This window comes from Aedes albopictus, chromosome 3 (assembly GCF_035046485.1).
Source record: "Aedes albopictus strain Foshan chromosome 3, AalbF5, whole genome shotgun sequence".
Classification (NCBI taxonomy): domain Eukaryota; kingdom Metazoa; phylum Arthropoda; class Insecta; order Diptera; family Culicidae; genus Aedes; species Aedes albopictus.
The window spans coordinates 388,727,703-388,751,802 of NC_085138.1; the positions used below are offsets into that span (position 1 = coordinate 388,727,703).

Below are 24,100 nucleotides of genomic sequence, written 5' to 3' on the forward strand. Positions count from 1 at the left end.
TCTGGATGGCTCTGATTCAGAGAGCGTGACCGCGCAAGTGATGTGTGTGCTCAATTGGAAGAGTCACAGAGTATTTATTCCACGTCCTCAGTTGAACACTCATTGATGATAGTTATAAGCTCGAAGTCGTGTGAGCCACGAACACAAATTAATCGCATCTTGAAGCAAAACTTTCTGCGCAACTGGGCTCCTTCTAAAGGGGTGCTACATTTCCATTGAATACAACTGCGAAGACAATCGACGTGCAGCAGAGCAGTGGGGACAAGATCAAGTCGGGAGGTAATGAGACGCTGATAAGCCGCCAGATAACCTTTGTGGAGACCCCCGAGGATCGGATTGCGCGCAGAGCAGAGCAGAGCGAGCGCGCGAGATGCAATACATTCCAGCTCCAGTCAACCGAATCCTGACAGCTGCCCCATGTAGTGTAGTCGGTTGATCGCGTGGTGCGGTTTTATAGTGTTGTGGTTTTAGGGTGCGGCTTTTTTGAAGATTGCTGATTGTTTAGGCGATAGAAACGAATATCTTGATTGATTGGCACCACTAGATCGAAGGCCTTAGACCGGATGCATGAGCAGTGCATGTTGTGTACAGAAGTGCGTGTGTGGTGGCGGGATGGCACCAAACAAGTTCTGATCCCAAAGTTTGCCAAAACAGATCTTATATTCGATCTGGTTGAGTCTAGCTAGCTCAGATTTTAAGCTGGCCACAATCAGATTGGTTTCGCCAATTGAAGATTCATCCAGAGTTTGCGAATACACACAAATAAGAAACGTCCTATTCTGCATCGGCATTGCGTAGGTAGTGCTAAACTACGGAAGCATAAGACGTACAAATTGGGCAAATAAAGGACCGTCCACAAGCATAGCAGATCGACAATATGCACTGCTATATGTACTGCTGAGATGAGACTCATACTCATGAGATGTCCTCCAGCGCTATTAATCTGTTGAGTAGAAACGGCGACATTTTTACGCCGAGTTGCGACTGTCGTTTGCCGCCTTGAAGCCAATTAATAGGTGATACGTTTAGACCTGATATTCACTGCATTTTTACAGGATTTGTCGTAGGGTGAAGATCTAGTGCGTTGTCGAACGGCCATCGATAAAGCCGGCTTGTTATGTTTCGTCGAACTTATTCGTTTTAGTTGATACATGACGGCAGTTAATCTGGTATTCCACTTTGTAAGCGGCATCCGAATCGGTAATTGCTCTGAAATTCTATTACAAATGATCGCCTTTCTTGTGTGTGGGACAGATTACTCCTTCCTTCCACTCCTCCGATAACTGTTCGGTTTCCTATATGCTGGAATATCAGCCGATGCAGGCAGGTGGCCATCCTTTTCTGGATCAACCTTGGTTAGTTCAGTTACGATATCATACTTACCAACTGCTTTACTAGTTCTGAGCTGGTAAATGACATGCCTAACTTACCTCAGCGTCGGAGTTGGATCCTTTCCATGCTCTGTAGTACTGACTTAGTCGTTTCCTCCGTTGCCTTCGCCTCCTTTGCTTACACTATCTAAGCCATCGTGGTGCTCATCGAAGTACTGTTTCAGTTCAATCACGTCACGTCCGTGCGTCAGTAGGCTTCCATCATCTTCATTTCTGCAGATTTCGGATTGCGGCACGAAGTCGTTACGGAATCCGTTGAGCTTCTGGTAGAACTTCCATGTTGCATAGTAGTTCCATTTCTTCGCATTCCACTTATTCCAGGCGGAGTTTTTTCCCCGAAAGAGGCAGGTCTTCTGTTTCCGCTTATGTTTGTAACGATCAAATTCTGCCGGGTTTCTTGCTGCAGCATTGCTACCCGTGCTGCGTTCTTCTACTCCAATATCGCTCTACACTTCTCGTCAATCCATTCGTGCCATCGACTCCGTTCCACGTAACCGAAGGCACATCAAGTTCGCTCTCGTCTGGCAAACATGCCTCGTGATTCTGAGCTTATGCTGTTTCGACATCCAATTACTTCGGCCACTCCAGATTCTACCACGGCGGTCACCGGTACCGTATACAGTTATACCTCGATTTAGTGGACATTTAAATTTTCGAAATGTCTATAGAATCGAATTTTACATAGAATCGAAGCGAAGTTTTTATTTTATTTTATTTTATTTTTATTTAATTTGTATAGCACAATGTACTAGAACATTTAAAAACTGCATGAAAACTGAGTTTTTGATAATATTAATTTTTGGTATATATCAGTAATTCTCGCTAAATAACGAATCAACCACTATCTTGGTCATTTGATTTACCCTGGAGTTCCTTTACGAATTGCATCAATAATTTTCCTTTACGAATGGCTTCAGAAGTTCCTCCAGCGATGCCTTCTGAAATTCCTCAAGGGTTCTGCTCGGTCGCCTTTTGTTGCAATTCTGTGGTGTTTAGTAAAAGTATTTTCAACTTATTTTACGACGGTCTCCGAAAATAAACTTCCAAAATCAATCATCATGTTATTGTCACAAAGAATACTTTTATGAAACCTGGCATGAATTGCTCCTCCAATTCCTCCATGGTTTTTCACAAATCATTTCAGAGATTGTTCGAGAAATTCGCCCAGGTAGAAATTTCTATGGATTTTTAATAAACATCCATAGAAATTTCTACTTGGGCGAAAATCATTGTCATTCAAAGTTATATGTTTATTCAGAAATTTCTCTAAGTATTCGTTTCAAGAATCTTTTGGAGATTTCTTTTGAAAATCTACCAAAAGTTTCGTCAGATATTCTACTAACAATCTTTCTAAAACGATTTTTTCGGTAATTTGTCCGAGTATTCGGCCAAAAATTCCTTCACGGACTCTTTTACAAAATCCTCCATGGATTCATTCGGAAATGCTCTTCAAGGATTTGCTTAGAAATTCCTCATGTTCTACACATTGCAGAAAGATTTATTTCAAAGCATCTTGCATGATTAACTTCTGAAATTCCTCCATTTTTTTTTCCAAAAATATATCCATGAATTTGAGCTGAAATTCCTCCAGAGATTCCTTTAAAAATTTGTTCACAGATTTCTTCAGAAATTTCCTTAGACATTTATTCAGAAATTTCTCCAGAGATTCTCATATTAAAATTTTCAGCGATGCCTTTAGAAACTTTTCCAAAGTTTTTCAGAAAATATTTCAAAAGTATTTTCAAAAAATTTACTGGGGTTACTTTGGAAATAATTTCAAGGATTTCACTAGAAATTCCCACAGAAACTCCAGAAATTCCACTAGGGATTCCTCCAGAAGCTTCACAAGGAGTTGTGTAAGGAAGTTGTGTATGAGTTTCTTCAGAAATTCCTCCATGGCTTTTTTAGAAAATCCTTCAGAGATTGACCCTATTTTTCTAGTTTTTTTTTTGTTCCGAAAAATCCTTCAAAAATTCCTTTAAGCATTAACTCAAACGATCCTTCAAGGGTTTATTCCAAAACTTTCTTCGGGGTTTACTTTAGAAATTGCCCCAGATTTTTTTTTGAATATTTGGATTTCTGTCATAAAATTTTCCTGAGATTTTTTTCAAAAATTCTATCAGGGACTGTCATTAAAAAAAAATTTGAGTGATTTATTCGGGAACTTTCTGCAGGGATTCTTATAGGAGCTCCCCTAGGGGCTCCTTCACTTTTTTTGTTCAAGGGATTCTATTAGAAAATCTCACATGACTTTTGTTAAAAAATAAAATATGATAATTTCTAAACGACTAATAATTTCTTCATAAACATCTTAAGATTCTCCTCCACAGACTACTTCACAAATTTCTCCAAGGATTACCTTGAAAAAATTTTTACAGATTTTTCGACAATTCTTTCATGGACCCATTGTTGAAATCCATCTTAGGATTGATCTTAAAAATCTTTCACGAGTTCGTGAAAAAATCTGCCAGGGATTCTTGAAGAAATTCGCTAAGAATTTCCTTAGATTTTCACCCGAAAGGTTTCAAGGCATTCATCAAGAAAACCTTACATGAACTTTCTCGAAAATACTCCATGTTTTTTTTTTGAAAATCATCCACGGGTACATTAAGAATCAGAAATTCAAAACTCTTTCCAATTTTCTCAGAAGCTTACTAAAGAATTTTCTCCAAGGATTACTTTAGAAATTCTACAAGAGATTATTTTCCTACATATACCATCAAGACATTTCTCTTGCAGAAATTTCTCCAAAAATTTCTTAACCTTTCAGGGCGAGCCATTGAGCAGCTGAAATTGCACCGCGCTCCTGCTGTTTTTTTGGTAGTGTTGTACTTTTTACAAACCTTCAGCGTGGTCAAGAAAGTCTTAGAATATCCTCCAAGGATTCCGTCAGAATTTTTTCCACAGATTCTTTCAGAGATTCATATAAGGATTTATACGGAAAGGCTAGAATACATATTCTTACAGAGATTTCTTGAGAAATTCACACAGAGATTTCTTCAGAAATTCTGCCAGATATTCCTTTATGCATTTTCTCAGAAATTCCTACCGGATTTCCTTCTAGCGTACCTCTAGGAATGCATAGGACTTTTATCAGGGAATTTCTCCTGGTTTTGGTTTTCCATGAATATATCTAAAGGGTTTGTTAGGTATTCCAGCAGGAGTTCCCAGGTGTTTCTTCAGGTATTCATCCTGGAATTTCTTCAGAAAATCCATCTATAAATTCCTAAAATGTTCCGTTTTTTTTCAGAAATTCTTTCAAGAATTAATTCTTAATGTTTTTAAGTATTTTTTTAATTCCTCCTAAAATTTCTTCAGCGATTCTTTCTGAAATATCTTCAGAGACTTCTTCAATATTCCTAGAATTACTTCAGAAATTTCAGCAGGGATTTCTTTCAGAAGTTGTTCCAGAAGTTCCTTCAGGAATTGCTCAAGTGGCTCTTCCAGAGATTCCTCCAGGAATTCATCCGCTGAAATCGGGGATCCTAGACTAACTGGCTCTCACTTTACCGTGACAGCACTGGAAATAATTTATCAAACATCTGGTAAATAGACGTGTGCGCCGCCGTCGCCGACGATTTTTCCACGCCGCCGCCGCCAGTTAAATTGACCCGGCCCGCCGCTGTTCATATTTTTCCACGCCGCCGACCCAAATTTTCCACGCCGATGAGAAAACGACAAAGATTTTTTCTCGACAACACTTTACGAACCACCTATATAAACATGATAGCAATTTTTAAATAATTTCGATTGTTTTTTCTTCTGCTTATTAGATGTATATTTCTGGAATTCTTCTATATCTTTTGTAACATTTTTATTTGATTTACTTTAGTGATTTCTTACAGCAATCTTCTTTGAAGATCCTCACTTATTCAATTTTAATTGCTAAGCAAGTCTCTTTTGTAATCCATAATGAATTATCAAAAAAATCTTAGCGGTCATTGGTTCACAAACACATCCTTCTACATATTCTTTGTTTATCTCTTGGAAGATTTTTATGGCAATTTACGAATGACATTTTTTAAGTCATATTCCGCATCTTCAGAAATTCCTCAGAAATGCCATCATACATTCTTCTAAAGCTTGTGAAGCTCATGGTTTACTTAATAAATTTCCCAGGGGATTTTCTCAGAAAACCATCCATGGATTCCTGACATTCTAACAGCATTTCATTTTTAGAAAATGAAAAATTCAACATCCTTTCAGAAATTTCTCCAAGGATTCTTAAAAAAATATTCGAATGTTCTTTCAGAAATATTTTTTAGATGTGTTTCAAGTTCGTCCATAAATTTTCCATAAACGCTCTAGTGACGTAATTTTCTTTTACATTTAACTGAAATTTTCGTCATATGAAACGTAATGATGCACGATTCACAAATTGTTTACGTCACATTGAATTCAATTTTACAAGCATGACGTATTAATAAGTCTTAAGACCTATAAATTTACGTCATTAAATTGCTTTCGTTCTGTGCAATAAATTTGCGTCACGCCTGATTCTTTCACATAATCTTCAGGAATTAGATAAACAATTTATTCAAAAATTCCTCCAAGGATTTTTCAGGAATCCTTCTATGGATTTCATCTAAAGCCTACTAAAGAATGTATCTGAAATATCATTTAAGACTCCTTCAGTAGTTTAAGGATTTTTTTAATATGTAATATCAGTAAGAGATTACCTCAAACATTTTTCCGTGACTTTCTTCCCTTGAAAAAATCTAAAAGAATTTCTAATGAAATGTTTATTAATTTCCTGATGAGATTTAATTTCAGAAACAATCGTTGGAGGAGCTCCTGGAAAATCCCTTGGGAGAATTACTGAGATTCACCACAAAAACTTTGGAGGAATTTCTGGAAGAATTTCATGAGAAATTTTTGGAAAAAAACTAAGGAAAAAATCCTGGATTAGTTTCTGAGAAAATCGCTGAAGGCATTTTTAAAGAACATCCTTGAGGAATTTCTGAATAAAATCATTAAGGAATCCTTGAAAACAATTCATCGGGAATTCGTGCAGAAGTTGCGGACAAAGGTACTAAACAAATGAATGAATCGCCAAATGAATGATTTAGAACAAACCCTGGAAGAACTCCTGGACATACTTCTGGATTCTTGAAAGAATACCTTGCACAATGTCGGCATGGTATTAGTGGATAAAACTCCCAAATACAATTTCCCTAGAAGAACTTGTGACGTATTCATAAATGAATCACAAAAAGACATATTCTGGAAAACTGGGGAATGCTGTGCAGTAATTCCAAGAAGAGATATTCTTGAGATATTCCTGGAGAAATGTCAAGAAATAATTCCTGAAGTGATTTCTAAAGGAACTCCTGAAAGAATCTTTGGAGGGATTTTTTAGGGTCGCCGGAAAAAAATCTGAAAGAATCCACGAAGGAAGGTTTTTATAAATTTATAGAGAAGTTTGCGATCTCACCCGTGGAGGAATATCTGAGGATCTTCCATGAAGCCTCATGGGAAACTTCTAGAAGAATCTAATTAACATTTTCTGGAGGAATTCCTGAAGAAACGCATGAAAGAATCCTTCGAGGAATTCCCGAAAAGAACCCTCACAGAACTTCGATGTTAGCGTCACTGATGATCTTGATGTCACGGCTGAGGCTTCGGTCGTACTCGCGTTCCAGCGTTGAGTGGATGATGTGCTATCAAATTAATTTACAATAAATTTGGCCTCCATTAATTTTGAGTAGCGAACTGTTTGCTTGACAAGGATAATTATTTCATTATTTGTATTTAACTTTTACATTTCAACAGTGCAGTGCAATGAACTAAAGATCTACACTTGCCGACTTGACCTTCCATATCCATGACAACAAGTACCAACTACATTACCATTTTTCGGCACTCCTCTGTGACCTACCTTCAATTTCGCCACCGGCCACGTTCTTACTACGCTCGTTAAACCAATTAAATGCCACTATGAATGTCATTAAATGCCAAAGACCGTCTACGGCATAGTTAACGGTTCCACATTACTTACCTCCTTCGCCGCCGCATACAAACACGATTGCAGAAATTGAAGCGCCTCCCCAGCTGGTCGTGCCACAACCCAGCACTATAGGCACAGGCTGACGCGATTTCGCTTGCATAATGCACGCAAAATGCAACAGGTTGTTCGTTGGGTTTGAGCATGTATGGTGGTAGTATTGTAGCTGCTCTTATCCCATCCACCCCATCCTTCTCTACCGACAAAGTGCAAACGGCGTGCAGGCAGAGGGGTAAATTGCGAACTGTAAGCAAGCGTGCCTCGCGACGAAACGGTATCACAACGGAAAAATGAAAGTGTTGAGATTTGCCGTGTTTGTCCGTTTTGTGTGAGGAAGCAGAACTACCTGCTGCACTATGGGGATTTAGTGGCCAAAAGTCGAACATTGACTTTCCCCAATTCCAAAGTAAATCACTCCGGCCAGTGAACCCAAAAAACATCCTTCTTCTTCATTTTCTTCTTATGTTTGGCTCTACAAGCCCACTGGAACTTGGCCTGCTTCTATTCAATTTAGTGTTCTTAGAGCACTTCGACTGTTTTCAATTAAAGGTCTTACTTTGCCTGCCATTGTATGAATTTGTATATTTCCGGAAAAATTGGCTTTCTCAGTCTTGGACTATTCAAAACGGTGAGTTTTGCTTTGCCCGACGTTTCGGCTCTTTTATTGGGCCTTTTTCAAGGGGATAGCTGTCAACCGTTCCTCGTTACATTGGGTATTGCCGGATTTTTGAGGGGGAGCTTCTTGTATACAATTTTACACATTAATTTATCAATTTTGGGACACTGGGACACTATAGCAATTATCAACGACATGCACTACACTGGACGATAGACTGAGCAATGATGTATTGTATTCATGTATTCGGTGAAAAAATAAACACAAACACAAACAAACACAAAACAATGTAGAACTGACATAAACATATTTTTGGCCACCTACTTGATGGAGACGCCCCACAGTGCATGGGTGAGGTACGTAAACTCACGTGCCATTTGGAAGCCACAGTGAAAACTTCTAGAGGCGATCTTATGAGTCCAAGATGATCGCAGAAATCACACCAATATTGTGACATCATCTCTGTTCTCCAATTGGGCATTTTCCGCTTGGCGGGTATCATCGATCATCAGATCGCTCCAGGACGAATTGACTGTGGTAAAGGTATCTGTAATGAAGAGTAGGCACTTGCATTCATAAGAAAACTGACTTCAACCGCCTACTTCGGTAGCTGTGGAATGTTCCGTTCATACTTCGGTGTTCGCCTTCGAAAACGTTACTACGCTCGAAGGAAGAAGATAAGCCTGGGGAGGGAGGGAGAGCAAACCTTGCAAATACACGAGCAAGGTCAAAATCCATATCAACACAAGTAGGTAGGTACCGCAACCGAGGAAACGTGGACCTATGTGTTGTTGTTGTTGTGTGTAGTGCAGTGCAACTACGACGACGAGCGCGAAAAGTGCAATCGCAACTACGCGCAAAAACGTAAACAAAAACAACACTCCAAGATCATTAACGTGTGGCGTTGTAGCTTTTGGAGCGATTGGGGGGACGACGTAAACAGCAATAACTGGATTTGCTGCGACGTCGCTTATAGCTACTGCGATTCGCGCGTTGGGCGAGGTAAACAACCGGGATCGATGATCGTTTCTGGAAGCAGGGCTGATGCTCGTGTGTTTGGAATTTCTACCGGTTCCGGCTTTCTGAGCTAGATGGACTGATTTGTGGAAACCTGAAATTCACGTTGGCAAAGAAGCAATCTGCGGATCTTGCACGCAGACCTATCAGATGATCTCTTCCGGCACCCTTGTCAAGATTACCCCCCGTTGACAATCTATTATTGGAAGCTCTCTACGCAATCGCGAACAAACAACATTCTTCTACGCAGAAAGGGCTCGTCGCTGCCAATCTAACTCAATCTAGTTGACCTCGAAACGTGCCCCCGTACTGAAAGTTTTTTTTTTATCTGCGCCTACTCGAAAACATTCTACGCATTTAGGAGATCGCTGCCTGTCTCGCGTTATGACCACGCAATCGCGGCAGGCCATGGCAATATCTCAGTAACCTTCCACTACTGCGGGGCCGACAGTGCTGTTGCCGAACACGCGTGCCGTGCCTCCAAAAGGCGATTGGTGCGTAGTTTGAGACTTGTTTTTGGCGTCTCGGCGTTGACTCGATCGCCTCCTTTATCCTCTTATTTCCACTAGTATACAGCCCTTTGTGTGTCGACCGCCGTTGTCGTCGCCGTTGCCGAAATTCAGCACACTAACGCGTGGTTCGTAGCATAGAAACGTATGCCACACAGGCCGCAGATGCGTAAATGCCTCACCAATACCAGCAACCCCCAACATCGTACGATGTTTTCGAAATAGGCAGCCAGTCACTTATGTTGAGAAATCGCTGCATCTATGCTGGCCTGGCGGTCTTTTCCATTGACAGTTTCCTTCGTCCAACGTCTCCTCTCGTTCCACTTTTTCGCCGCTCGCTTTGTGAGCGCAGTTTTTGGAGGCTCGTTTGCTTTGGAAAAAGGTGTGTCGATGACGTCACCACACTCCGTCGCAGTAGGCCCTTCGCATTATGCTCCATCGGGTCCCCAAACCGGACTTTCACCCACAGCCGTTACATCATCTGCCCACTTCCCATGACATGCTATGCTTGAAAAGCAACCCTAACTAACATGCAAATTCTTCTTCTTCTCCACGCCCTTCCAGGTGAGATGACCTCGGACTTCTTTCGGGTGGTCAACGAAGCACGCAGCCACTCGCTCGGTCCGTTCAGCCCACGGTTCAACATCCAGACGTGCCTGCTGGAGGGTTTGCAGAAGTTCCTGCCGCCGGATGCACACGAGCGGGTCAACGGCAAGTTGCACATCTCGCTGACCCGCGTCTACGACGGCAAGAACGTCATCGTGTCGCAGTTCAACAGCCGGGAGGATTTGCTTCAGGTAGGCTATACTATGTAGATTAGTGCCGATTTCCGTGCTGTATCGTCTCTCTTTCAACGCATTCGTATACCTAGAACAGGTTTCTTCTACGGCGAGAATTCACTGCCGATCAGTCAAATTCTATTGTCTATCCGGTTGGAATCAAGACCGACATTCAATCAAAAATTGCCATTTTCTTGGTCCACACACAAGTGTCGCAACTATTTCGCATCTAGTGCGCTGTGTTGCTAACAACAACGGGAAGGATGCGCACTACATTTGACATGATTAAAAAAACGTCGCGAGTTAGGTCGCGTCGCGACTTGATTGTGCGAAGTCCGGTTTGGTGGCGGCCCGACAATATATAAAACCAGCACAATCTCTGAATAGAAGTATTTGTGCGTGTACGGGCTAGAATTTGACTAAGCTAAGTCACACACCTGATATGCTCTAGTACTGCAGCTTTAATTGTTACAGCGGTACGGTGCTATGAAATGTACCCAGTGGATGGCAAGCTAAGCGTCATACGGAGCATCAAACTTGTTCTAGAATATTCGATGGAAAATGCTGTTTTTATAGACCAAGAGCAGTCATTGGAATATTACTGGAGGAATTATTGGATGAACTCTTAGAAAAAATCTTGTAAGAAATTCTAAAGGATTGTAGAAAAAAAATCCTAGTGGGTTTTTGGAGGAAATCCTGAGAGAATTCTCGTAGGGTATCGCGCCACTTGGACGGTGGCTTCTATATTCGTCTGTTTTCCACTATAACTCAGTCAATTTTAAACCAATTCATTTGAAATGTTGTACACGGGTAGATACTATACCTATCTCACTGCATTCCAAAAATTGTGTCAATTGGTTCAAATTTGACAGAGTTATAGCGGGAAACAGACGAAAATAGAAGCCGCCGCCCAAGTGGCGCGATTCTCTAGGAAGCTTTGGAAGATTTCCTTAGAGGAATTGCTGTAGGATTTTTCAAAGTTTTCAAAAATTACCCAATTCTTTTGAAGAGTTTCTGGCAAACTCCCGGAGGAAATCCTCTGAGGATGTTGTGAAGGATATTCTGGATAATTGTTGGAGGAACTTCCAAATGATTGTTTAGGAGGAATTCCTGCAGAAGTATTCACAAGAAATTCTTGGAGGGACTGCTGCAAGAATTTGTGATGGAACTTCTAGAGGAATAGCTCGAGAAACTTTTCTGAAACTTTCTGGAGGAACTTCAGCATAAATTCCTGGTGGTAGAAATTCTGTCGAGCGCCTGGGAAGTCTAGATGAACTGTTGCATGAAATACCGAAGGAACATCGGGAAGAATTTCTCGAAATTCTTCTAGCATTTTTTTCGGAAGAAGAGCAATTCCTGCAAAAATTCCCGGAACAAAGCTCTGAAGATTTACCAGAAAAACTGCTGCAAGTATTCAATAGGACAGATCGGTGTAGTACTAGATTTGTAGTAATGAGCTGAATTTTAGTATGGTGAGAAGGTCAATTCTTCGTTTCTGCAGTGAAATGGTACAAAAAACGTGGGTATTATGATTCCTAGCCTAATTTGATGCTGTTTGAGCAAAACTTTGGACAACAGTGTTGTTGTTTTCTCCATTTCTTGCAACATAAACAATATAGTTATCCAGAGTTTTGCTCAAACAGCATCAAATTAGGCAAGGAATCATAATACCCACGCTTTATGTACCATTTCATTGCAGAAACAGAGAACTGACCTTCTCACCATACTAAAATTCAGCTCATTACTACAAATCTAGTACTACACCGAACGTGCCCCATTCACTTCTGAAAGAATTTAAGGAGGAACTTTTGAATGAACTTAAGGTGAAACATCTACAAATCCGATTGCAATTTTGCATACAAATTTTATCTGACAAACAAAGCATCGAAACAAGCCGCACTTGTTTATCCTGGCTTTGCTCACTTGCAAGAAGAGGCAGCTTTTCCAAATCGAGAGCATTTGTTTACGAATTTTCAAGATTGGTGCTCTTGAAAACGTGAGTAGGGGTCCAAGTCGGCGATTGTGGAAGCCATGTTTGTACTCTCTGAAGTTTCTCCTTAAAGAATTTCTAAAAATCCACGAGGAACATCTTGATGAATACTTGAATGGATGAATTCTGTTACTGCGAGAATTTACGGAGAAACTCCTGAAAGTATTCCTTGACGAGCTTTTTGAGAAACTTTAGGATGAACTTTAAAACAAACTTCAAGAAGCACTTCCGGAAGTACTTGTTAAGCGGAAAAACTTCTGGAGTTATTTTCGGAAAAAAATCGACATAGAAGATTTTTTGAAGAAACTCCTGAAAGTATTCCTAGAACTATTCATTGACGAACTTCTTGAGAAACTTCTGGATGAACTTTAAACGAACTTCAGGAAGTACTTTCGGAAAAACTTGTAGAAGAACTATCAGTGAAACGTGTGGAAGAAGTCCCGAGGAACGTTAGGAAAAAATTTCGGAGGAACTTAGATATTTCTGTGGAAGAATGTATGGGACCATTCATAAACCACGTAGACTTTTTGGGGGGAGGGGGGTCTGGCCAAAGTCTACGCTCCATACACATTTCAAATTTTTTGTATGGACGAAAGTGTACGAGGGGGGAGGGGGGTGGGTCTGAGATGGCCAAAATTTGGTCTACGTGGTTTATGAACTACCCCTATTGAAAAAAAAATCGGAATAAATAGGGTAACGGTTGAATTTTGGACCCCTAGAGGACATTGAATTGGATTTGATTCAAAATCAAACAGATTCAGAGGGTATTTACACATAATGATGATGCTCTTCAGTATATATTTTGGACACCCGGTGTTTAAACTCGTTTGAAACTATTTTGGAAGAATTTGCCGCTTGAATATGCTGGATCACATTCTAATTACTTGATTGACAAAGGCTGATTAGACGAACTTTGCGAATTTAATGCGCTAGAATGATAAACGTTTTTGTTTACATCTGCAAGTTTCCTCAGCACCGCAATCTTTTTTTGTAAACATGATGCGAAACTCGCACGGATGACGAGATCGATAAAAAATAATTTCAAGGCAAATACGGATATTTCCAGTGAGGAAATGATTGCTGCCCGTGCAGAGCGATCTTATTTATCGAATGATTCTAAAAATTTCCGTCATCTCATCATTAAACCTGTGTAAGTTGTGATAATAGGACACAGGGGGTCCAAAATATATGGGGGTCCAAATTATATTGGTTACCCTATAGAAAAAAAAACTTTTGAAAGAGATTTGTAGACGGCAACCAAGGGAAAATACGGAAGACTTTTCAAATCATGATGATTTTCAGTTCGGAAGAATTTCTTGCAAAATTTCTAGATGGACTTCTGGAAGAATTTCAGAAACAATTTCGCAACGAATTTCCGTATATATTTTTCGTAACTTTTCTAGAATTTCTAGAGGAACTCCTAGAAGGTAATCCGGAAGAACATCTTGATGAATCTTCTAAGGATCATTTGGCGTAAACTTTAAGGAAATTCTGGTACAATTTTTTGAAGAAACCCTGATAGAACTCTCAGAGGAACTTTTGCAAGAATATCTGAAACAATTTCCAGGATTCTCGAACGAGTATCACGAAAAATTCCCGGAGGCATTTCTGGAAGCATTTTCTGGGAAATTCATGTAATTTACGATGGATTGCTGGAGAAATGTACAAAAGAATTCCTGGTAAAATATTGAAAAACAAAATTTCCGCATGAACCTTCGGAATAATTTTCAAAGGAACTTCCGGAAGAATTTTCAGAAAACTTCGGCAAGAATTTCCGGAGAATTTCTCGATGATGAAGAGGAGTTTTGGAAGAATTTCAGAAACAATTTCCCAAAGAATTTTCGCATAAATTTCTAGCAAAATGCGGATCTCGGTTAAAGTTCATTTCCTGATATCTCGGATTAACACTTGACGTTTAGATTTTAATGACACCGGCACCCATGGGTGCTGCTAGGAATAAACTTGACTTTTTGCTGATATCTCAGTTGAATTGCGATTGCCGAGCACTCGGCTGTGCGGATCTCGGCAAAAGAATGAATGAAAATTAGCCGAGCTCAACTGAGTGTGTGGAGGAACTCCTAGATGAGAATCTAGAAGAACATCAGAATGAATTTCCCCGAAAAGTTTTAGCGAACTTCTGCTAGAATTTTTTGAAGAAATTCTGGTAAAACTCCCGGTAGAGCTTTTGCAAGAATATCTGGAAGAAACCCTAGGATTCTGGAAGGTATAATAACGAAACGAAGGCTTTTTTTTTGTAGAAATAATGTAATTTACAAAAAAAATCTTTTAAAACCTTTCTCGGTGACTTTATATAGGAAGATCTGGAAGAATTTCAAAAACGATTTCTGCAAAATTTTAATGATTCCTGGAGAATCCAGAAGAACATCAGAATGAATTCCCGAAGAAACATTTGGTAAAAGTTTTAGAAACCTTCTGCTAGATTGTTTTGAAGAAATCCTGGTAGAACTCCCAGAAGAACTTTTGTAAGAATATCTGAAAGTATTTCCAGGATTCTCGAACGAATATTACGAAAAATTCCCGGAGGAATTTCCAGAACAATTTTCTGGAGAATTTGTGTAATTTGCACTTGTAGGAACTTCAAAAAAATCTCATAAAACCTTCAGAAATATGCTGGAGATTTCTCCACAAGAACTCCAGGCAAAATATTGAAAAACAAAATTCTCATATGAAGCTCCGGAATAATTTTCACAGGTACTTCCAGAAGAATTTTCACAAAAAATCGGGAAGGATTTCCGGAGGAACTCCCAAAAGAATTCTTAGAACTACTCCTTGAAGAATTTCTCGATGAGTTTCACGAAAAACTTTAATAAAATCTTCAAGAAGAACTTCCGGAAGAATTTCTACAAGAATCATTAGCGAAACGTGTGGAAGAAGCCTCGAGGAATATTTGAGTTTCTAGTAGGTATTTATCTAGGAGAATGTATTGGAAAAAATCTCAGGAGAACTAAACTGGAAAAAATGTATAAACAAATTATGAGAAATATCCTGGAGGAACTTGTGCAAGGATTCCTGATTTGACTTATGAAAGACTTTTTGGAGGATCCAAGCGGAACAGAAAGAACTTCCGGAAGAATTTCTCAATGACTTTATAGAGCAATATCTGAAAGAAACAAATCAGAAACAATTTTACATAGCATTTCCTTATAAATTTCTGGTAGAATTTTTAGAATCCCTTGCGGAACTTTTAAAAGAAAATCAAGAAGAACATCTGAAAGAATTCCCGAAGGAACATTTGGTTAAAGTTTTAGCGAAGGAGCGGACCTGGTGTGATGGTTAAAGCACGTGACTATCACGCCGAGGACCTGGGATCGAATCCCACTCCCGACAAACTCGCAAAATGTGAGTTCTTCCTTCGGAAGGGAAGTAAAGCGTTAGTCCCCAGGGCTAAAAATCGCGTTAATACAGATAAAAAAAAGTTTTAGTGAACATCTGCTTTTTTTTGAAGAAATCCTGATAGAACTCCCGGAAGTACTTTTGCAAGAATATCTGAAAGAATTTTCAGGATTCTCGAACGAATATTTTGAAAAATACCCAGAGGTATATCTGGAACAATTTTCTGGAGTATTCATGTAATTTACACTAGTGAAAACTTCAGAAAAATGTCATAAAACCTTCAGAAATTTGCTGGAAAAATATATAGAAAAACTCCAGGCAAAATACTAAAAAACCTAAATTCTCACATGAACTTCCGGAATAATTTTCACAAGAACTTCCTGAAGAATTTTCAAAAAAATTTGGCAAGGATTTCTGGAGGAACTCCCGAAAGAATTCCTAGAATTACTGTTTACAGAACTTCTTAAGGAGCTTCTGGAATAACTTTCATAAAACTTCAGGAAGAACTCCCGGAAGAATTTCAGAAACAATTCAAATAATTTCCGAATAAATTTCTAGTAGAATTTTCAGAATTCTTGGAAGAACTTCTAAAAGAAAATCAGGAAATCATCTGGATGAATTCCCGTAGCATCATTTTGTAGTAACTTTAAGGAACTTCTTGTGGATCTTTTTCAAGAAATATTGGTAAGATTGTCGAACGGATATTTCGAAAATTCCCGGAAACATTTCTGGAAGAATTTTCTGAAGAGTTTATGAATTGAATTGAAGGAACTTCAGAAAAAATCTCATAAAACCTTAAGAAATTTATTCATTCAGAAGAACTCCTGGCAAAATATTGAAAAACGAATCTCTCTGAAAAAATCGGCAAGAATTTTCTGAGGAACTCCCGAAAGAATTTCTAGAACTACTCCTTGAAGAACGTTTCGAGGAACTTTTGGAATAATTTCCAAAAAACTTCAGAAAGAACTCCCTGAAGAATTTCTAGAATAATTATTAGTGAAGCATGTGAAGAACTCTTAAAAGAACTCACGGAGGAACTTCTGGAAGAGTTGATTCCAGAGAAGTAACTGAAACAATTCTTGCAGGAACAGCTAGTAGAATTTTCAGAAGAACCTCTGGAAACATTCCCAGAATTATTTTTGAATGCATTTTCAAGAAATTTCTGAAAGAACTCTCACAGTAACTTTTTGTAGTTTCGACTACCTCCCGAAATCTCCAGTTTCCTACTGGAGCTGCGAACAGCGACCGAACCATAGGGTAGAAGCATGGGAGCTACTGCGAATCGATGTGACGTTCATTAGTCAAAGCTAAAAAGCAGTGGTGAAGGCCGGAATGCCTCCACACTTCAATCATGCAGTTTTGTCTTCCGGAGTACTACTGTGGAGACTTTTTCTTATTGGAGACGCAGCGGTATTAGAAGAACAGGCTTTAGTAAGTACTTTTTCAGCTAACCTTACTGCAGTCTTCTGTCTGTTCGAGTCTACAGAATGCTCTTTGGAAAAGGTTTCGTCTTGAAAAGCCTCAAGATTATCTTGCGAACAGCTACCCGAAGGAGTATCACCGTATCTAGGATTTCAACTGCGAAGTCTGTTCTTTAAAGTCCATTGTTGCTAACTTACCAGTCCATTATATGTTCGCTTCTAACGCATATCCCTCCCCTTTCCTTCTTCCAGGCCCTGCTCTGCGCGTGCTTCATCCCGGTATTTTCCGGCATTCTGCCGCCCCGCTTCCACGGCGTACGCTACATGGACGGAGCCTTCTCGGACAATCTGCCCACCCTGGACGAAAACACCGTCACCGTGAGCCCCTTCTGCGGCGAGTCGGACATCTGCCCCCGCGACAACAGCTCCCAGATGTTCCACGTCAATTGGGCCAACACCAGCATCGAGCTGTCCAAGCAGAACATGAACCGCTTCGGACGGATCCTGTTTCCCCCGCGGCCGGAAATCCTGTCCTCGTTCTGCCAGCAGGGCTTTGACGACGCGTTGAACTTCCTGCATCGCAACAATCTGATCAGTTGCACCCGGTGCCTCTCGGTGCAGTCGACCTTTTCGCTGGCCGATCAGCCGACACAGCTCGAGGATCAGCTCCTGGAGGAGTACGATCCGGAGTGCAGCGAGTGCAAGGAGTGCAACGAACACCGGCAGAACGCCCTGGACGGCAGCATGCCCGACACGGTGCTGACCGTTTTCCAGACGTACATCGAGGAGGCCAACAAAGGACTGATGAACTGGGTGTTCCGACACCGAGGAGCGAGACTGCTGAAGGCATTGTCACTTCCGGCCACGCTGCCCGCGGACATCATGGTCGCTACGCTTAGCAAGTGAGTGTTGATTGTCATTTCATTGTTTGTATGTGTTCGTGTGTTTCGGACGACATGTCACGTGTCCCATTTGGTTTCCAAACAAAAAAGTCCATTCAATTTGGGCTCCACGAGTTGAACAAAAAGCAGTGCTGCCAGCTTGTAGACCTGTGTTCAATTGTCCAAAAAATCAGTGTCAGTGTGAATGTTAATAAACCCCGTAGTTGCTTCCTCGTTTACTAACCATGAGACCCTTCGGCAGTGCCGTTGGCGAACGTGTCGAACGGCGCCAATTCCGGTACAAGGTTCTAGGGAACATCGTCTGCCCCTCGACTGGCAGCACCGATGGTGATCATTTAGGTGGACCGGTGAACGCCCGCTGCGGCAAATGCCGGACACGGCAGCAGCGAGCACTGGCACTGGTGGGAAGTGCCGGAAGATCTACGGTCAATGTATACACTGCGGCGAGGCTGGAACCAGAAATGGATCCGATGCTTCTGGCACTAGAGACACGGTTGAGACGGTAAGGGTTACACTTCGATGTGTGGTTTGCCGAAGAGCGAACCAGTTCTCTCTGTGTGTGTACCGTTGGAGTGTGGGTTCGAATACATTCGTTGGTGCTTCGGTGAAGGTTGTTTTTTTTTGGTTGGTGACGGTAAGAATGCATAAGTTATTGTTATATAATATATCATAGTCCACATTTTAGATTCTTCATCTTTTATGAGAATGCAACCAAATGTGTCGAATGAAAAACTGAACTGAAAGATTTTGTTTAGAATTCACGAACTTCAATGGACATGGAAATCAAGATACTAAGTGCTTTAAGGTTCTCTGCAACCACAAAGAGCCATGGTGTACGCGTGATGCCACGGAACTGTCGGTCTAATTTAGTTTTTATAGGGACTTAAATGCAGAGTGTTTATAAAGGTGTATAAAAATTGGCGAAAAATGTTCAAAAAAAGCTCCATTGTCAACATAATTAAACTTCCCATCTATAAAATTGAAAGAATTTTTCAAATTACTGCCAAGAATCTAAGTTTTTGTGATGGTTTCATTCTGGTGAATTTTAGGGCTTCGTAAAACTAGTGAAGAACCACGACAATATGGGCTTGTAAAGTGCGTCCCTTAAAGTAAGATACAATCGACGAACTCTCTCGGACGAATCGCTGTAAATAATACATCACCTAACAAATTCTCCATTTCTCCAGTAGTGTGGGTTCCACTATATCACCTCAAAGTCACGCTCTCACCAAGCCAATTCCCCCTTCGTTTTGCCAATTTCGTTTCAGACTCCTGGTAGCGACTCCCACGATCGGCAGTCAGCTCTGGTCCGTCAGTAAGTTCGCCCTCAAAACGCTGAACGCAATTTTGCAGCGAATCCGCCGCGAGCACCAGGTACTCCATGATACAATGCTAACCTCTGTTATGAACTTATTGCAAACTGTGCAACTTCCCTCGATACAGATGACAGCCAGCTTGGAGTGCAAGGTGGCCTTTACGGAGTATTCCGGCTGGGGAGCGAAACTGGTGGGCACCCGCACCAAGCGGCTAAGCCACCGGGCCTCTGTGGGGTCTCTGGTGGACGTGCGGGTTGACGGAGGGAACGAATTGGTTGTTATACCGGGTGGTGGTGCTCTTGTTACCGCCGAAAGTGAACTAGTTGAGATTCGCGAGTTCGGTCGGACTGACCGCGAGGGAGGTGACGAAGACCATCCGGATCATCCGGACCACCCGGATTACGATACGTTCGATCACATTCTGCAGGCCACCTCCCATCACGAGGCCATGTATGCGTACTACTACCTGGATGCCGACAATAAGGTGAGTGTGCACTTGTGCAGCGCTTCCTGTGTTTGAGCCCGGGCCTATGGGTGATTTCCTTGGCGAGCTGGCCGGGGGAAGAACCGAATGATATGTGTTTTCTAATACGAACTTATCGCAGGTTAAGGTAACGGAGATTTTCGACATGACGGACGATGGCAGCCCGGCACTGCAGACGGTCCAGGAACGGGAGGTGAACCAACAGCTGGAGTACGACAACGATTGGGAAACGACACAGCCAGGTATGGCCCGGTCCGCAGATATACCCACGCCCAAAGCCCATAGTTGGACGTCGTCGATGAGCCAGTGTGTATGTCCTCATTTTCATCCAAGTTCATTTCCATAGTCGTGTGTTGGGGTAGTAGTGTTTGGTAGTGTGCTTAGCTAGTTGGGTTTGATTTGCTTTGGGTTTTGTATGGGGAATAATATTTATTTGGGTTCGATTTTATCAGTAGATTGTTTTAACACTTTAAATAGACATTGGGTTCAAAACCCACAAACCAAAGATTTTCTGGAAAAGAAGAAAAAAATGCGTGAATTCTCTTGAGTAAAGATGACCGTGTCTCTAGGTAAGACCCTTGAATGCGTCCGATTTCAGATTTGAACCTCTAATCTAACCAATCTCAAAATCCTGATAACAATAGAAATTCACTCGGTGCAAACCCTTCAACTGCAAAGCTTTGAAACAGAAATTTCTCTTAGTGATAAGCTGTGATAAGTGAATTAGTTTTACAGTTATCGCACCGCAATCCGTCAAACTAACTCGTCAACAGCGATTGGCTGCATGTGACAATTGACAGTTATTTGACGTCTGTCGGTTGCTACAGTTGTCGAATTTCATTCGATAAGTCAAACATTAACTTCTTTCAGTTGTCGAACGTCTACTGTACTTGGCGTGTTAGAGTCTTCAGGACAGATTGACGTGGGAAGTTGAAGGTCTTCTCAGGGGCTACAGCGTGTTTCAAAAGATTTCTAGGGGAATATCGGGAGTTTTCTAAAGAGTTTATTAATCTTTTTTTTTATAGTTGAGAATTGAGGGGGTTAGAATCGAAGGAATGTAAGTGACAAAAAACCACTTTCGAGTAAATGAGGTTTAAAGTTTTTCACCAATTTTTCAACCCGTAAAAATGTATCGAGTTTCAAAATCGACCAAATTTTCTACGATTTATTGTAGTTTTTCTGTTTGAAGAATTTGCATCAAATTAAAATTCACAAATACAAAGAAATTTAAAAAAATATAATTTTTCTAATCGTCGTAAAAATAATCTTAAAAAAGTTCCTGAAAGCTTGAAATCTGCAGAATTTTTTTATATGCTTAGCTCAAAATCGAAAAAAATGGTCACTTACACCGCTTTGATTCTGGGCCCCTCAGTTGTTACTTAACAGATAGTTTTCCACACATTTTTTTCAAAGATGTTTCAGGGGATTTCAAAAGATTTTAGAGGCGTTTTAGGGCTTCAAAGGTATTGCAGAAGGCTTCAGGAAGCTCAAGGGAGTTTCAGGAAGGTTTCATCCAAGTAGCATACGCTTTGATACTTAACACAAGTTTTCAACAAAGTTTTTTTTTGAACATAGATGACTGTTTTCTGTGCTGAAACCTCCATGAAACTTCCCTGGACTTCCAAGGCTTATATACTCGTTTTGTTCAAAAGGTGTTAAAAAGTTTTTATAGATATTTTTTAGAGCATTTCTGGGGGTTTCAAGGGAGTTAGGCGTTGATACTTGATAGGTTACAGGGAACTTAAAACCCTCTCCTCAAGTCTCGCTTGAAAAACGTCATGAATGTCCCCTGAGATCCTTCTTAACCACCTCTCAAATTCCTTGAAACGCTGGGGCCGCTAGCCCCATGAAACTAAACCTCATTATTGGAACGCCTTGAATCCCCATGATACTGCCTCAAAATACACTAGCAGCCTCTAAAATACGCGTTAATCCAACTTAAACCCCTTGAAACGGCCCTTAATTGCACTTAAACACTGAAACACCAAAAAGACTCCTTAAACCACTCCTGATATACCCCTCAAACCCCTACAACGCTTCAGAAACTCCTTCAAATGTCATTGAAACCCCGCAAAATACCCCAGAGACCAACATGAAACTGCCCTAATGCCCCTTTTAAATCAGTGGAATCCCTTGAAATTCCTCAAAACTGTTTTAAACCCCATGAAATGTCACGTAATTGGAACCTATGGTCGTATCCTGAAGCCTTTGAGCCTTTGACAATATGTTTCAGTAATAATTCAATATGGAACTTATCTAGAAAGCCATAGATCCACGGACATAGATGCGTGATTAATATTCTTCTCAGTGTAAATAAAAAGAAAATCGGGTTAAGTACGGTTCCTTTGAATTCCACTAAGAATTTGCATCCTTTGACAGATACGTATTTCGACCTCAACTGTAAGGTCGTCTCGACTTGAGTCGAGTCAAGTACAAGACACTGAAGACGACCTTACAGTTGAGGTCGAAATACGTATCTGTCAAAGGATGCAAATTCTTAGTGGAATTCAAAGGAACCGTACTTAACCCGATTTTCTTTTTATTTACAGATATTCCCCTAACAAGCCCAGGTTCATCATCATCATTACTCTCAGTGTATTTTTCGTTCTAAAATCCTTTCAAATATCCTAAACGTTTTCGAAGACATCATTTCAATCCAACAAACCGTTTTCAAGTTATATTTTTTTCTGAAGAAAATAAGGTTTTTTCATGTATCCTTATCAAAATTGGAAAAACCTCATTCACATTAGAAAATATTGATACAAAAGGGGCATTTTATTCGTGTTTTAGGCTAAAATGCCCTTAAACGGAAGGAAATACATTTCGGTGTCCTTAACGACTCCTTAGAAAATAAAAAAAAAACAAGAAAAAACGAGTTCAATTCTTTAATAACTTTAAAGATATTTCTTTAAGTATGCCTGCACATTTGATAAAAAAATAAATGAAAAAATCTGTAGACACATTGATGGATATTGCTGGTGAAAATTGCTAAGCAGTTTCTAATAAGGCTGCTTAACGAATTTTCTTTGAATTGTTATGTAAATCACTACTCGATTACTTTAAAAATTCCGTAAAAAACTTGTTATTCTTAAAAACTACTGCATAATTTTTTATAGATATGATACAAATCTTTATTGTGTTTTAAAGAAGTTGCAGAAAATCAAATTTGTTTTCAACAACTCCTTTACAAATATTTCTTAGGCATCCCATCTGTCGGTGCAACTCTTCAAAAACTACTAAAGGGACTTTAATACGAATTTGCCCGGAGTACGGGTAGAATTTTCAGAGTGATTTACCATAAGAATATTCTAAAAGAATTTCCTTAGAATTCCTAGATTATTTCCGTAAAATCATCGGGGTAATCTGTTGACAGGAACCCTCCCAAGTAACATTTTTACTCAAGTAGACTTGAAGAGGTTCTTATTACCATCATAAAACTAAAATACAAAGTATTAGATTTTACGGCGGCTCGGGAAACCCTTACAAGACTTTTTAGCCTTAAAATGTTACTTGGGCTAGATGAGGGCTAGGGCTAGTGGAAACTTTGAAAATTAAATCATGAGGAATTTTTGCAGGGATTTCGGGATGGAACCCACCCTGAAGAAGTTTGCTGATGAATACATGTAAGGACTCTAGTAAGAAAATGTTAAAAAAAATTCAATATTATCTCCCAGGAATTCCTCTAGACGTTCTTCTAGTTAACTGCGGAAGAAGGACTCTTCCAAGGGTTTGATCAGTCTTTTTTATAGCAATTCATCTAGGCATTTCAATTGCATTCAGAATGTCTACTACCTGGAATAACCTGGAAACCCGGGAATTCTCAGGGAATTTTTTTATCAGGGAAGAATCTGGAATACTCAGGGACTATTTTGAATACTCAGGGAAATTGCACACCGATAAAAAATAAAATAAAATAAAACATGAACAAGTAGTGAACGTTATGCCTGGTTTACATGGTGCAAGTGACTTGATTCAAGTCAATGGAGAGTTCCCAATTAAATGCGAATTGAACGTGTAAACACCACAATTCATCTCACTTGAGCAACTCACTTGACTTGAACGAAAGTTGGACATGCTGAACTTTTTCATTCAAGTCAAACGAAATCATTCCCAAACCCGCGATCCATGTGAGTTAAATTCAATTCATCTGTCAAACAAGATGAATTCAATTCAGTTTGTTTACGTACCGCACGAGATGAACAAAATAAACACTTGCTTTAACTGAGATCACTGAGATGCATTAAAGAGCATGCAAGTGGGCACCCAAGTTATTTGCTCAGTCTAAACACGTCATTCAATTCGATTGATCATGTCATG

At 40.1% G+C, this 24,100-nt stretch overlaps 1 protein-coding gene across 11 annotated transcripts in view; it reads left to right on the forward strand.

The window, feature by feature from the left end:
- Positions 1–24,100, forward strand: part of LOC109399662 (1-acylglycerol-3-phosphate O-acyltransferase Pnpla3) — a 77,101-nt gene that overhangs the window by 46,167 nt on the left and 6,834 nt on the right. For 3 of the 11 annotated variants that reach the window (XR_009998614.1, XM_062855948.1, XM_062855947.1), the window contains exons 3-8: positions 10,102–10,334; positions 17,334–17,983; positions 18,225–18,485; positions 19,252–19,357; positions 19,427–19,783; positions 19,905–20,025. Coding sequence is in view for 10 of the 11 variants with exons in the window: in XM_062855948.1 (XP_062711932.1) it covers positions 10,102–10,334; positions 17,334–17,983; positions 18,225–18,485; positions 19,252–19,357; positions 19,427–19,783; positions 19,905–20,025 (1,728 nt within the window). In the remaining variant the exon portion in view is untranslated. Of the gene's footprint in view, positions 1–9,783; positions 9,920–10,101; positions 10,335–17,333; positions 17,984–18,224; positions 18,486–19,251; positions 19,784–19,904; positions 20,094–24,100 lie in introns of those variants that run through there. The other 8 variants (XM_062855950.1, XM_062855951.1, XM_029875391.2 and 5 more) reach the window with 6 other exon arrangements.